The sequence below is a fragment of the Opisthocomus hoazin genome, chromosome 3 (genome assembly GCF_030867145.1).
Source record: "Opisthocomus hoazin isolate bOpiHoa1 chromosome 3, bOpiHoa1.hap1, whole genome shotgun sequence".
Lineage (NCBI taxonomy): Eukaryota > Metazoa > Chordata > Aves > Opisthocomiformes > Opisthocomidae > Opisthocomus > Opisthocomus hoazin.
This window is the reverse complement of record NC_134416.1, coordinates 63,531,701-63,545,669: the sequence shown is the minus strand read 5'-3', so window position 1 is coordinate 63,545,669 and position 13,969 is coordinate 63,531,701. Positions and strand designations below refer to the sequence as shown.

General features: G+C 37.3%; 1 protein-coding gene across 9 annotated transcripts in view; it reads left to right on the top strand.

The window, feature by feature from the left end:
- The window catches only part of CDH19 (cadherin 19), a 153,810-nt gene extending 146,647 nt beyond the window's left edge, over window positions 1-7,163 (top strand). For all 9 annotated transcript variants that reach the window (XM_075416536.1, XM_075416535.1, XM_075416534.1 and 6 more), the window contains 2 exons: window positions 1,479-1,730; window positions 5,767-7,163. In XM_075416536.1, coding sequence (XP_075272651.1) covers window positions 1,479-1,730; window positions 5,767-6,257 — 743 coding nt within the window. In that variant the 3' untranslated portion in view covers window positions 6,258-7,163. The remainder of the gene's footprint in view (window positions 1-1,478; window positions 1,731-5,766) is intronic.
- Window positions 7,164-13,969: the final 6,806 nt, after the last annotated feature.

Sequence of the window (13,969 nt, the reverse complement as noted above, 5' to 3'; positions counted from 1 at the left end):
AGCCCTCCTGAGGTCCAAGGTTTTGCTCCTGCTTATCGCCCTGCTTCCTCCACGAATGATCCTGAACTCCACCATTTCATGGTCACTGCAGCCGAGTCTACCTCTGACCTTCACATTCGCCAGCAGTCCCTCCTTGTTTGTTAATACAAGGTCCAGCAGATTGCCTTTCCTTGTTTGTTCCTCCACCTCTTGCATCAGAAAGTTATCATCGATGCTCTGTAGGAACCTCCTGGATTGCGCCTGCCTAGCTATATGGTCTTCCCAGCTGATGTCAGGGTCCTTGAAGTCCCCCATAAGAACCAGGGCCTGTGATTGTGAGGCTGCTTGCAGCTGCCTGTAGAAGGCCTCATCAATTTCCTCGTTCTGGTCAGGTGGCCTGTAGTACACACCCACTGTAGTGTCACTCTTGTGAGCCTGTCCCTTAATTCTAACCCACAAGCTCTCAACTCGTTCCTCATTTGCCCCCAGGCCAAGCTCAATGCATTCCAGTTACTCCCTCACATATAGAGCAACTCCACCACGTCTCCTTGTTGGCCTGTCTTTCCTAAAGAGTCTGTAGCCATCCATGACAGCATGCCAGTCATGCGAGTTGTCCCACCACATTTCTGTGATGGCGACCAAGTCGTAGCCGTCCTGCTGTATGATGGCTTCCAGCTCCTCCTGTTTATTGCCCATGCTATGTGCATTGGTGTAAACACACTTGAGCTGGGCTGTCAGTCTTACTCCTGACTCTGGCACACCAAGCCTGGGCTCATCCTTAGTGAGCTGGACGATATCCTCTTCTCCCTTGGAACCTAGTTTAAAGCCCTCTCAATGAGCCCCGCCAGCTCGTGGCCAAGAATCCTTTTTCTCCTTTGAGATAGCTGCGATGCACCTGTTGCCAGCAGGCCCGGTGCTCTGTACACCTCCCCATGATCAAAGAAGCCAAAATGTGACGAATGGCACCAGTCCCTGAGCCATCTGTTAACCAGGTGAGATTTCCTGCCCCTTTCAGTACTGTTCCCTGCCACTGATGGGATGGAGGAAAACACCACCTGCGCCCCTGATCCCTCAACCAGTTGCCCCAATGCCCAGAAGTCCCTTTTGATGGCCTTGGGACTTCTTTCTGCTATCTCGTCCCCGCCAAACTGCATTACCAAGAGGGGGTAATAATCAGAAGGCTGCACCAGACCAGGGAGTTTCTTCGCAACATCCCTAACCCGGGCCCCAGGGAGGCAGCAGACTTCCCTGTGGGATGGGTCCATTCGGCATATCGGGCCCTCTGTTCCCCTCAGAGGGGAATCACCTATGACAATTACCCTCCTTTTTTTCTTAGCCGAGGCAGTAACTACATGTGATTGCCTGGTTTTACTTTTTTAATTTTCTTAATATGTAGCTTTGCACAGTACCATTGTTTTTAAATAGTTCAGATTACACTGGAGTTTTGTTGTTGTTAAAAAGTGATAACTGTGCATTGTTCATGATAATCTATCTTCTAGATAACACAGCTGGAATTTTTACAGCAAAAAGTGGCTTCAGAAGGCAAAAGCAGTTTTCTTTCCACTTGCCAATCATAATTCTGGATAATGGAACCCCATCGCTGACGAGCACAAATACTCTCACCATCACTGTCTGTGACTGTGACACTGAGGTTAACACATTCTACTGTCGATACGGAGCTTTTATGTTTTCAATGGGTCTCAGCACAGAAGCTTTAGTTGCTGTTTTAGCTTGCATACTAATACTCTTAGGTAAGTACAAGTAAGAGAAATTACTTTGTTTCCTTTTACAGTGGGCTTGATTGAGTGACAGATATGTTCCCTAGACTGGAAGACTGGAAGTACTGTGCTATTGAGAAATAAAGGCAAATGTTTTCTTTCTTTTCTGTTTTCTTAACTATAATTTCTCATTACCCCCCCAGTTTTCAGTAAAATTTGAATATTAACATAACATCCTAAAAGATGGCTCTAGTGGAGTCATGTTCCTACTTACTCCTCCAGCATTGATAATAACAAAGATTTCAGAGTCCAAAGTCTGTATTGAGCCCGTGTAAAGCATTACACAAGAAAGGTGGTTACTATAAGAATATATTAAAAGAAGCAGCACCCTTCTCATTCTGCCTTAGGTATGTCAAATATAGAGCTAAGATGAATTTAAAAAAAAGAGAATCTGATACTCTCAGAAAGCAACTTCAGAAATAAACAGACCGTTTCTCTGTCAATTAAGGAGGCTGCATCTCCAGACAGCCTTTTCTTCAGATGCTGGACGTCTCTTTTTTTCTCTCAGTAGACGCCAGTTTAACCTCCATTACATTGGGGAGCTTGTGGATGGAAAAGTGGGTTTGAGAGCATTTTAAATGCACAGGAGTTGTCCTTGTACCTTTGCAAAGGGTCACGCATAGCTGGCAAATGGCACTCAAAATCAGATCAATTACCCAAAGCTGTCTATTCCTGCACTGCATGGGCTATGGCTGCTGCAAGGTGTGTTGAAGTGACTGCACTTAGGGAAACTGCTTCTTCACGTGGTGAAGCATGCAGCTATCTCTGTTACAATGTATTTTCCTTTTTTCAGCAAAAGGATATTCCTGCAGTGTTTGATGAATGATCTGATGACACTGAAACCTTATAACAGCACATACACTGCACTAATCGTTACCTAAAGGTTGAATATCCATTCTGACATTCTGTCTGAGTTAGTGAAGCTAAGGTATGGTAGGTTCTGAGGCCAGGAAAGAAAGACAAGTGGTAGAGATGGGTAGGTTTTCCAAGGCAAGCTGACTGACCTTAGAGCTTTGTCACAGATGGTGATCTTGGGCTTCAAGATCAAGTTCAAGCTGATGTCACTAAAGCAGCAGGGAAAGACTTCGAAATCCCTGCTGCCTGTGTAACAATTCAGCAAATCCATATTATGCCATATAGCAGTATATTTCATAAAATACCATACCCAAAAATACCACAAAACAATCGATGGATTATGTTAGCGAGATCATTTTTCTACTAAAGAAACTACAAATAAATCCAAAGCTAGAAAATGAAAATACAATCAGGATTTCACTAAGAAGTGTGATATAAATTAATCATTGTAAATTGTGCAAACCTAGCATAAATTATTTTTCAGTAAAATTCCGAAAAAAAGGAAAAATCTAGTCCGAATCAAAACAATAATACTTCAGCATAATATCTAGCTACACGAATTTAATGTCCAGAAAGAAAGAAGTAATGATAACAGAAATTACATTGCCTTAAGAAACAAAAAACTTTTAGTGAATATTTTTCTCTTAACGTATTTACTAATGACAATAAATACAATAGCAAACTTCTGTATCACTGAAAGAAATACACAGAATTTTAAGTAAAACCCTTTTTTTTTCAGTATGAAAGATATCTAGGTAAAGAACATTCTTTTTTCTCCCCTTCTTTTACAATATGACCTCTTCTAGTCTACAAATAACAGCATACAACAGTAAGCATAGCATCATGAACTACAAGAAAACTGAGGCTTGAAGATGAAGGCTTGCACCTCTATTCTGATGCCCTATTTTGATCTGCCAAAGTAACAACAGAAGACAAGAAAGACAAGTCCACTAAAGCTAATGGAATTATTTTGATTTTACAACAGTGAAAAAAAAAATTTAACAAGTTGAAGATCACCCATATTCTGCATCCTGTCCATCAGGTTATAGCTTATTTTCCTTAGCACAAGGAATAAATACTGTCTCTAGTTATTTCCTGTTGTACTTCTGACCTCTTGACTGAATCTCTTGGTGAGAGCGGACTGAAATTTCTCCTAAAATGGAACCCTATAATTTAGTCCCACAGTTAAATGCGTTGCCCGGAAGCTGCACACATACCTGGTAATTACGAGTCAGCATCTTCCTATGGCTTTGAACTCTCACATTTAGGTGACCTGCAGGAAACTGCAGAAACAGAATGGTCTACGAAAATATGCATATGTTTTTCTTTATCCCTATGAACTCATTGAACAGATAGGACAAGGACAAAAACAATGGAAGGTTACCTCACAATTATTATGTCTAGATGAGAATACTCTTGCCCAGACACTAGCCATTTCTTGATTCCATAGCAAAGTCCAGGGAAGCACTAGTTTCCCTACTTTCATCTCCTGGTTTCCAACAGAGATAAGAGGAATATACAATTGGACTTTTTGGTTTCCAGACGTGCCTGAACTTCCAGAATCACCTTATTTAAATCTGAGCTTTCCTTGTCTCAGTCAATCTTCAGTAGCGGCACTGGAAGGTAGCCCCCCTGACTGACCTCCGTGCCTTAGACCCTGCAGTCAGTGAGAGCTTACAGGCAGGCCAGTGAGCAATTCAGGTTTTCTTTGATTGTTGCCGGATGTCTGAACCCAGTCACTTTGTGCTACGCACTTAAGGGGCTGAGGATCAGGCAAACTATATCACTGCATTATCCAGGCCTTCAGTGGACTTATTCGTCAAGAGCTGCTTGGTTGCCTGCAGAGAGATCCTCTCTCCAGATGGAATAAACCCTTGGAGTCTACTGGGCCTATGCATATCACAGAAGTCAAAGCAGGGATATAGATAAATATATTAATCAAAAGGAAAAAGAAACTAATCTACCACATGCTTTACAGACACATGTATTTTAAATGTATTAAATCTTTGAATGTATTTTTGTGATTATTTAAAATGAAAGAATAAAATGTTTTACACATACTAATTTTGCCACGTGTCTGAAAATTAAAATTCCATTGTTTTCCATTTACCATTATCATCGTGAGTATCATTAGAAGAGTGCACCATGAAAAATGTTTGGAGAATTGAAACTATCTGGGTTTTGCAAATAAATAATAACGTTGTAGAAATTCTTGTTTACAATGCTTTCAAGTTTGGTGTTGGTATCTCCCAATCAAATGAAATAGTAGACAGAAAATACGTGGAAATAAAGAACTATTTCAGGTCTCTCACATCTCTAAGTGAGGTAAAATCCTGTCATTGTTGGTCGTTGTATCATGTTATGTCCCAGGTAAGAAATTACACTTCACAAACTACTCATTTAATAGAACTGCAGTAAGATTTAGTTAAAAACTGAAATCATTAATCTCTGTGAAAGTCATAGACTATTTCAAAGGAGCATTCAGCTAAAAATGAAATGAGGTAAGGTTAAAAAATAGTACTTTACAACAGAATTTAAAAAAGCTTTCATATGTGAGAGAAACAAGCTGCTCTGATATATAGGCCTTGACAGTAATTACTGCTACAACATCATGCAATATTTAGTGATAAACTTCAACTTTCAAAACCAGCATATCAGAAATAATTGAACTACAGCCTGCATAATCTGTATAACTGAATGATTCAACCCATTGAGGAGGATATCTTGCTCATTGTCTCTTATTTCATTTCATTTTCCTGGGGCTTTGATCTGAGAGAGAGTCAGAAGTTAAGAATTTAAATTCTGAATGTGAAATTGATATATTATGTGATAAAATAAAGCAGTTTCAAAAAGCATAACTTGCATTTCCATCAGTTTCAAATTCCCATCCACCAAAAGAATTGCTCCATTCTGTTCACCTATTTTACAAGTCCCTTTGTAGCTATTTTCCTGCTACATACTACGCTCATCTCAAAACCATAAAATCCGTAAAAATTATAGCTATATAGATTTGGTAAGATAGCTTTACTTTGCAATAACACTGATATTAAGAAACACCACAATTTTTTAAAGTATTTCCAAGCACATTCAAAATCTCTGGTTCTGTTTATATTTTTTTACCTTGTCTTATTTTTCCTTTTCTATTTTTTTGTAGTGTTCTTTTCAGCAATTCTAGCCATAAGACAGCAGAGGAAGAAGTCTCCATTTTCAGAGAAAATTGAAGAATTCAGAGAGAACATTGTCAGTTATGATGATGAAGGAGGTGGTGAGGAGGATACAGAAGCCTTTGATATTTCAGCACTGAGGACCCGCACAGTCATGCGAACGCACAAACCTCGGAAGAAGGTCACCATGGAAATCCAGAGCCTCTACAGACAGTCTCTTCAGGTTGGCCCTGACAGTGCAATCTTCAGGCAGTTCATTTCAGAAAAACTTGAAGAAGCAAATACAGATCCTAGTGCTCCTCCGTATGACTCACTTCGGACCTATGCATTTGAGGGGACTGGCTCTTTGGCAGGATCCCTCAGCTCTTTAGATTCAAACATGTCAGACACAGATCAGAGTTATGACTACCTTACAGACTGGGGACCTCACTTTAAACAGCTTGCAGGCATGTACACTTTCCATAGAAGTGTGGGGGATTAGATACTCTTTGGCTTGTTGTTTCATTTTCCTAAATCTCAGAAACCAAAACCAACTCTGAATTTTTAAAAAGGAGATCATCCCACATTTAAGCAGGAAATAAAAAAAAAAAAAGCCCTTTTTTTTTTTTATTGGAAAGTCTTGGATGTAGAGATCTTTTAAAAAATCACACCAGGCATGTCATGAGGTGAGGGGATGGAGACTCCCATTTGAAAATCTGGTGGCTATTTAGGTGCTTGAATGCAAACTGCTCTACTTTGAATATCTAGGCTCCCTTCTGAATACTGAAAACCTGGGTCTTGCAAGTACAAAAGGAGGATTAGAAGCCATAAATAGATATTGTAAATATTCTGTCATCCATAAGCTTTAAATTGTTTCCAAAGTTAAGACAGACTTTTCCTGTTGCAGCTGAATATATTCATTAACTAAAGTTAAACATGCATATTTGTATAAAGCTTCATTACATAAATACACTTATGTGAAAAAGTAGACGCTAGATTTTCTAATACAATTGTCATAAGTACTCATAGAATCATCTATTTATTATTCTTAGGATGATAAAACTAAAACAAATATCTTTTCCTATCAGTGTAAAAAGATCTATTACATCAACAAGTATTTGCTGCCATTTTAGTTTTTAATGGAGCTATTGGAAAATGTATAAACCAATACATAATTTAGGAAATAAGATAGAAAAAAAGAAATCACTTCAAGTTGGAATCAACATGCAACGTAAATACTGCAATCAATCAACCACAATATATATTACTGTACTTAGAACAAAATTCTATCCAAATACAGAGTTTAAAAGATGACTGATTTACCTGCACAGATTGATTTTTTTACTATGGAATATAAAATTATCTGCAGCAGTCAGTTTTATTATAACAATATTAAGAATCTTTAAAATGCTAAGCTGATGGTTATAAAACTTTATGTATAACATTAGATAATAAGAAAATAAAATGCTTTAATTCTAATCCACTTCTGAAAATGGTCCTGAATCATTCTGCAGGATTGAAGTCAGACTTCAAGATTAATTTCCCACTGTATTCTTTCCAAACTTTTTATAATGAATTTAAAGCTGTCTCAGAATCTTTTTTCACTCTTGCTGATACTGATGCCTAGCAGCAATTTTGGATCTCAGGGTCATCAAATATCTTCAAAATGGTCTGTTTAGAACAAGCATCCTGCCTGTATTTTATTCACATATCTTCCATCAGGTATTCATTTTACAGAAATTACATTATGTAATCAACTGACACATTTGCACAGCTAAAAGCTGGCATCAGGATAAAGAATATTATGAAATATTTCTCATCCCCCCCCTCCTTTTATTAATAAGTTTTTAGGTAAGCACTACCGATCTACATAAGCCAGGCAAAGCTTATGAAAGAAAAAACAAACAAACAAACAAAAACAACAGTAAAAAAAAAGCCGTGTAACATATAAACTCCGCAACATTTTCTGCAGTTGCTGTTTACTGAAGAAAACCAAGGCATTTAGGCTGAGTGGAAAGGTGCCAGTGTAGTGTTTAAATTCCTGTCAGCTAAAAATAAACCATGTGGAGGAGTTTTAAAATAAGGAGATATTTCCAATGTCTGGTAAGGACAGAAACATAAATAGTGATATTCTTAGAAAGATACAGGGAGTTGTCCTTCAACCATGTGTAAAAGAAGCAGCAACTGCTTCATAAGCAAAAACTAGTTCTCACCAGTCTCATGCTAGGACACTAGCATGAAAGAGCAGCTACGAAACAGCTTTAAGAGATGCACAATGAAAAACATTGTATTAATGACTAACATTTGTGTTCAATGGCTCATAAACAGATGTGACAAAATAACTTTTATCTGAGATAATATTGTACATATTAGTGATTTGCTCCAAGGAGAGGAATAGAGAAAGAGAGAACAACACTCCTGTGCTGGTTGTTGAACAAGGTGAATAATTACATTTTTAGGATTAGGTCTATAGATTTCTGCAGGTTATACCCTAAATAAATCTTTATTCCACAGACAGTCCCAGTGGCACTTATGAGAATTCCTCATGCTTTCAGTTTGTATTTAGTGCCAAAAGGATAACAGTGTCTGATCCTATCTCAGTCCAGAGATTTTGTCCATTTACGTGGGGAAATACCCTTGAACACACAACCATGCTTGCACTTACTTCATAATTTCCTCTTTTTACTGTAAGGATCTTTAACAATAAATACTTTTTGTAACTGGTGGATACCATTGTCACGTAATTTTTGTAACCAATATACAACAATGTCAGTAACTTCTATGTGAAAAGGAATTATGCCCTACAATGGATCTTAAATGATCTTTAGCTGAAAAGGCATAAGATTGTGTTTGCATGTCAGAGAAAGGAAGTGGGTTTTGCTCTGAAGAACTTATTCCTAGCTTTTACTGGCCCACATCTAATTAGATTCCTGGTATTTAATCTAAGTCAAACCTGTCAATTGATTTCCACACATGAGAAAAGAATCACTGAATTGACCTAGTAACTTCACACTTCTTTTAATATGCTATACTTAATTGAGCTGAACAATGTCTGCAAAAAGGTTTTGTACAAGTGTCTGTTTATTTCAAGAAAGTAAACGTTGTGATGAAGCTGAAATTAAACACATAAGAGTTATCATAGTAATTAATAGTATGAAATTAATAAAGGATAAGCTATAAGTCAGAGTTCCTGATGGTGAGATCTATTAAACTGTAGAAAGGTTTTCCCAAGAGAATCCTGTCTTACCTTTATCTATTAAAATTCAGTAGTAGCTAGAATTGGCCATGCTACTGGCTAAAGTGAAGAGGGCAAGTATTGTACCAGGTGGTAAATATATATTCAGCTGTTCATGACCTGCCTGAGGGAGTATAAGGAAGACTTACTGACTGGTCAAAGGAAGTATGATCATACGCACTGCTTTTCTGTACATATGTTTTGAAGAGATGTTCCTGTACATTTCTGTTTCTGTAACATGATAAAGTGACAGGTTAAAAACTGGTGAAATACCTGACAGAAGATTGGCTTCCTGTTTCAGTCCTTGCTCATTGGGATTCAGAGTGTTATTTCTCTTATTATTTAAAAGCCAAGGAAATGAAGACTATGAATACATTAATAAATGCTTAACATTCACATGTTTGAACTTGAAAATAAAAACACGGAGTCACTTGAGAGCACATTGCAGCTTCAGACTCATTGTTGTGACTGGAAAAGGGTATTTTGTTTATTAATTCACCCAAAATAAAATATTTTCTTTTGATTTTCATTTTCTATATCACAAAGTAGGATTTTTATTTTTGTAACACTGAGAAGTAATCCTGATTGCCACTGAGGATAATCTGAGTCTTTAATTCACGTAATTTTCCTACCATATTTTCTCACAGATACTGTCATTATATTCATAGATTTGCTTTCAAAATTTGCATTGGAAATGTGGTTGTTTTAATACTCATTCTTAACTATATGGGGTAACCCTGTCGGATAAGAATAAAATAGTTTTAAAAAGACAGTGTGAATTTTATGCTTCAAAGTCAGATCTAATATATGCTTTCTGAGGAGTAGAAGTTGAAGGACATTATGTGATTTTACATTCTGGCAAAGAATACATTTTACCCTTGATCCAGAATATGAACAAATGGAATAGAAGTTATATGAAAAAAAGATCAGTAGCTACTAGTAAAATCTGTATGACTTCTCTACCAGAAAATTGATAAACCTATATTTTATAAAGAAAAATATAGTGGATTAATGTTTATAAAAAAAGTTGACTCATTTTAACACAGTAATTTGGATGCTCTCACATTTATTCAGAGAAATAATTTCTTGATATATGGCTTTGTATCAACCTTATGTCTCATACACAGAGTCCAAGGAACAGTAAGATTTAACTGTAGTGTATGAAAAGATAAAACATAGATACAAACAGATTGCTTAGATCAGTATGAAACACTTCACCCTCTGTAAACAGATAATAGTAGTAGTCAGAGATACGCATAAGACTCAAGAAGATATGTGTCAGCAAAGGCAGTTAGATTTATACACTAAGAGCAAATATTAATAAAGACAATTAGAAACAATCACTACTTCACAAAACTCTCTAATAGCAGAAATCAGAACAGAATATCAATGGCTCTTAATTTCCCAAACATTTTAATTGTGATTTAAGGTAATGTTTTAATTATTTTAAAGCTTATAATTTAAATACATTTTATTTAAACAAAGTATTTAATAATACTCCACACCTGGAGGTTCAAATAAGATTGATTTGTAGAGAAACAATAAATTCATACATCTGGCCAAAAGGATGAAAGAGAAGTGATTGGATTAAAGCTTAAAAGGTTGCAAACTTATCCATAGGTATAAGATGCATCCCCTCTGATTTTGTTACCTGTAAATTAATCTCTGTCATCATAAATTCCTCTGAAAAGGGACTTTACAAAGGGCATCTTGGATAAGTGTTTTAGTAGCTTGGGAGCTGGAACAAGAATTCTTTATATACTGATTCTGTATGTTGGACTTACTAATGTCAAAAATATTCCCCATTATTAATAACGAGGATATCAGAGATATAAGCAAGAACATGATGGCTTGGAAGACTGGAGACTAGAAAACGGATAAAATGGCAAAGATAAAGATCATTCACTTTGGAAACAGTTCTTAAAAAAAATCTGCCATTATACTTATCCAGAAGAGTAATTAAACAGGATGAGTATATTCTAGATTCTAATAAACTATGAACTGTCAATGAGATTCATCCCAGAAAAGCAAAAAAAATACCAAAAAATCAAACAAGTATGAACCAAACTGTAGTAGACAACACAACAGACAAAAGAAAATGTTGACCATGAAATTATAATGTTGTTTCTGAGAGTCATACACTCATTTAAACAGCAATCCAAAGGTAGCTCTAACATTAAAGTGTTTTCATAGGATATCTGGTTACCAATTTATTATTTACTCCATATATACAAGCTCTTTGGCAAGGGCTAACAAGGTGTCCAACAGATGTAAAATATGTGATAAAAGAAGTTATCCTTAAACATCTCCTTTTATAATTTCAACAGTCTAATTCAATATGCACACATTTCATGATATATTCAGTGAACCTCATTTCATGGGTTTCAAACACCGATTTTCTTACGTCACTCAAGAATTCAAAACATTGTTACAATGACTTTACATATATTTTACGAGAATTCTTAAAGATTACAGTGACTTAGGTAATATTTTCTCCAGGTTCTTCTTGTCACAGCAGCTTATTCTCATAAAAATCTCACCCTGTTTTTTCCGTCACTCAATATAAAGACATCCTAGTTAGCTTCTAAAAGCATTGGCATTCACTACAGGTCATCTCACCCAACCTTAGCTACCTAAAAATCAACATGTAAGCTATTCAACTCCTTTGCATCCCATGTTGCCACTCCCTCAGACACACCATAAGTTCAGGGCAGGCTGGACACTTTCCAGGACTGCAAAATGAAAGAGGCATCCTTCTTTATGGGACCGAGTTAGGCATGATAGACCTTCCACAGAAGAGAACTCCTGCTAATACCTCTCCTTCATGTCACTGAGGACTCTAACCTGCTAATGAACCACCTGCCAATGTTCATCTGCTTTTCCTAGCTTGACAGAGGTATAAAGATTCTGCTTTGTCTTCTTACCTTCAGGCACATTCGGGTTTATTTTTAAAAAGCTAATAAATATTTTTCTTTGACAATAGCTCCTGTCAGTCTTGAATGATTATTATTGCTTTATAGTATTCTACTAACAGCTAAAGGTTTCCAAGTCAGCTCCTTGTGGAGATAGCTATTTTGCAATCACAAATTTCAGGAAATGCACAGAAAGAGACATAAAATCAAGGCCAAAGAAGATCAAATGATTCATGTAGCTGGTCAGCTCCTGAGCTGCAAATAAGTTGTAGATCCTGAAATGATCAGTCCACTGCCCATCTCCCTGGACTACAGCTCATTTTTTGCAGCTCTTCCTGTGCTTTCTTGGTGAATACTAAAGTAGTTTAAAATAAAAATGCTGTGTTCACCCGAGTTGGTCTGTTCTGGTTTTTTAGGTCACTTTGAACAGCTTTTTGTATATGACCATTGTCAAACCAGGTAGAAGAAATGCAACTGCTAGTTTCTTGTGTATGATGCTTTCTCCCAACATAAACTAAACCACAAGTGCATGAGAGGCTTTGAAAAAAATACCCCAACAAGTTAAGGGTACAGCTCAGGGAAACACTTTATCTTGTCCTCTCCCTGATATACAACTTTTCTAGATCCATCTTTGCCCTGTTGTGTCTTAAAAGAAACAACAAGCCTTAGCAAATGTAAGTCTCTCACAATATACCTTTTTTTATAGGAACTTTGTAAATAACAGTCTGTGGCTAAGAAGCAACAGGAAATGAGATAAATGAAAGCTGAAGTGTTTAAGGAAATCACCATTGACTTGTTACCGATTTGTTGCAGTCAAGTTGCAGAGTAGGTTACTTGAACACTCACCAATTTGTTAGACACAGTATCTTGTTATAGGGAAACAGTTACATTCAAAGGCAAGAATTTGCTGATGGCCTGATTAAAGTTATAATTAGTGCAGTTCTTAAAACTCATAGTTCAAATTATATACGGGTAAAGTGCTATATAATAAAAAAATTTCCTCTCTACTCCTTTTTTTCTGGTTTTATGCTCAAGATCCTAAGGTTTCCATCTGGAGCAGGAGGAATGGTACGAGTCATCAGCATCAGTAGTCCTTTGCCAGAAGAAAGAAACACTGATGTTGATTGTGTCTTACTCCTTGCTCCAAAATTCAGTCATTTTTATATGTTTGCTTACATTGTTTACACCTTAATCTTGCTTCACTGGTTTACAAGTCTGAATATACTTTATACGGTTTGTTTTACATAGGCTGAATACTTCTTTATTCTAAAGCTCGTTTTACCCAGCTCCCAATATTGCATTCTTTTGGTGATCAGAAGTTAAGCACTGGTAAGCTGTTTCTACCCCATAGCATCCTGTGCCAACAGCAGTATCCTGGGTCAATACTTTCAAGGGGCGAATGCATTTTATTCTAAGCTCATAGGTTCATTCTACAGCAAAAAACTCTTTCAAATAATTACATACAAAAATACATATATATATATATATATCTGCAGCACACAATTATACAAAGCTAAGCAAAGATAAAACAAGTTAGATAATCACAGAATCACAGAATCACAGAATAGTAGGGGTTGGAAGGGACCTCTGTGGGTCATCTAGTCCAACCCCCCCGCCGAAGCAGGGTCACCTACAGCAGGCTGCACAGGACCTTGTCCAGGCGGATCTTGAATATCTCCAGAGAAGGAGACTCCACAACCTCCCTGGGCAGCCTGTTCCAGTGCTCCGTCACCCTCAGAGAGAAGAAGTTCCTCCTCATGTTCAGACGGAACTTCCTGTGCCTCAGTTTGTGCCCATTACCCCTTGTCCTGTCACTGGGCACCACTGAAAAGAGCTTGGCCCCATCCTCCTGACACCCACCCTTCAGATATTTGTAGGCATTTATAAGGTCCCCTCGCAGCCTTCTCTTCTTCAGGCTGAACAAGCCCAGTTCCCTCAACCTCTCCTCGTAGTGGAGATGTTCCAGTCCCCTCACCATCCTTGTAGCCCTCCGCTGGACTCTCTCCAGTAGCTCTTCAAATAATAGTCACCTGATCATTAGGTAATTTCTCTTATGGTTAAACAAGC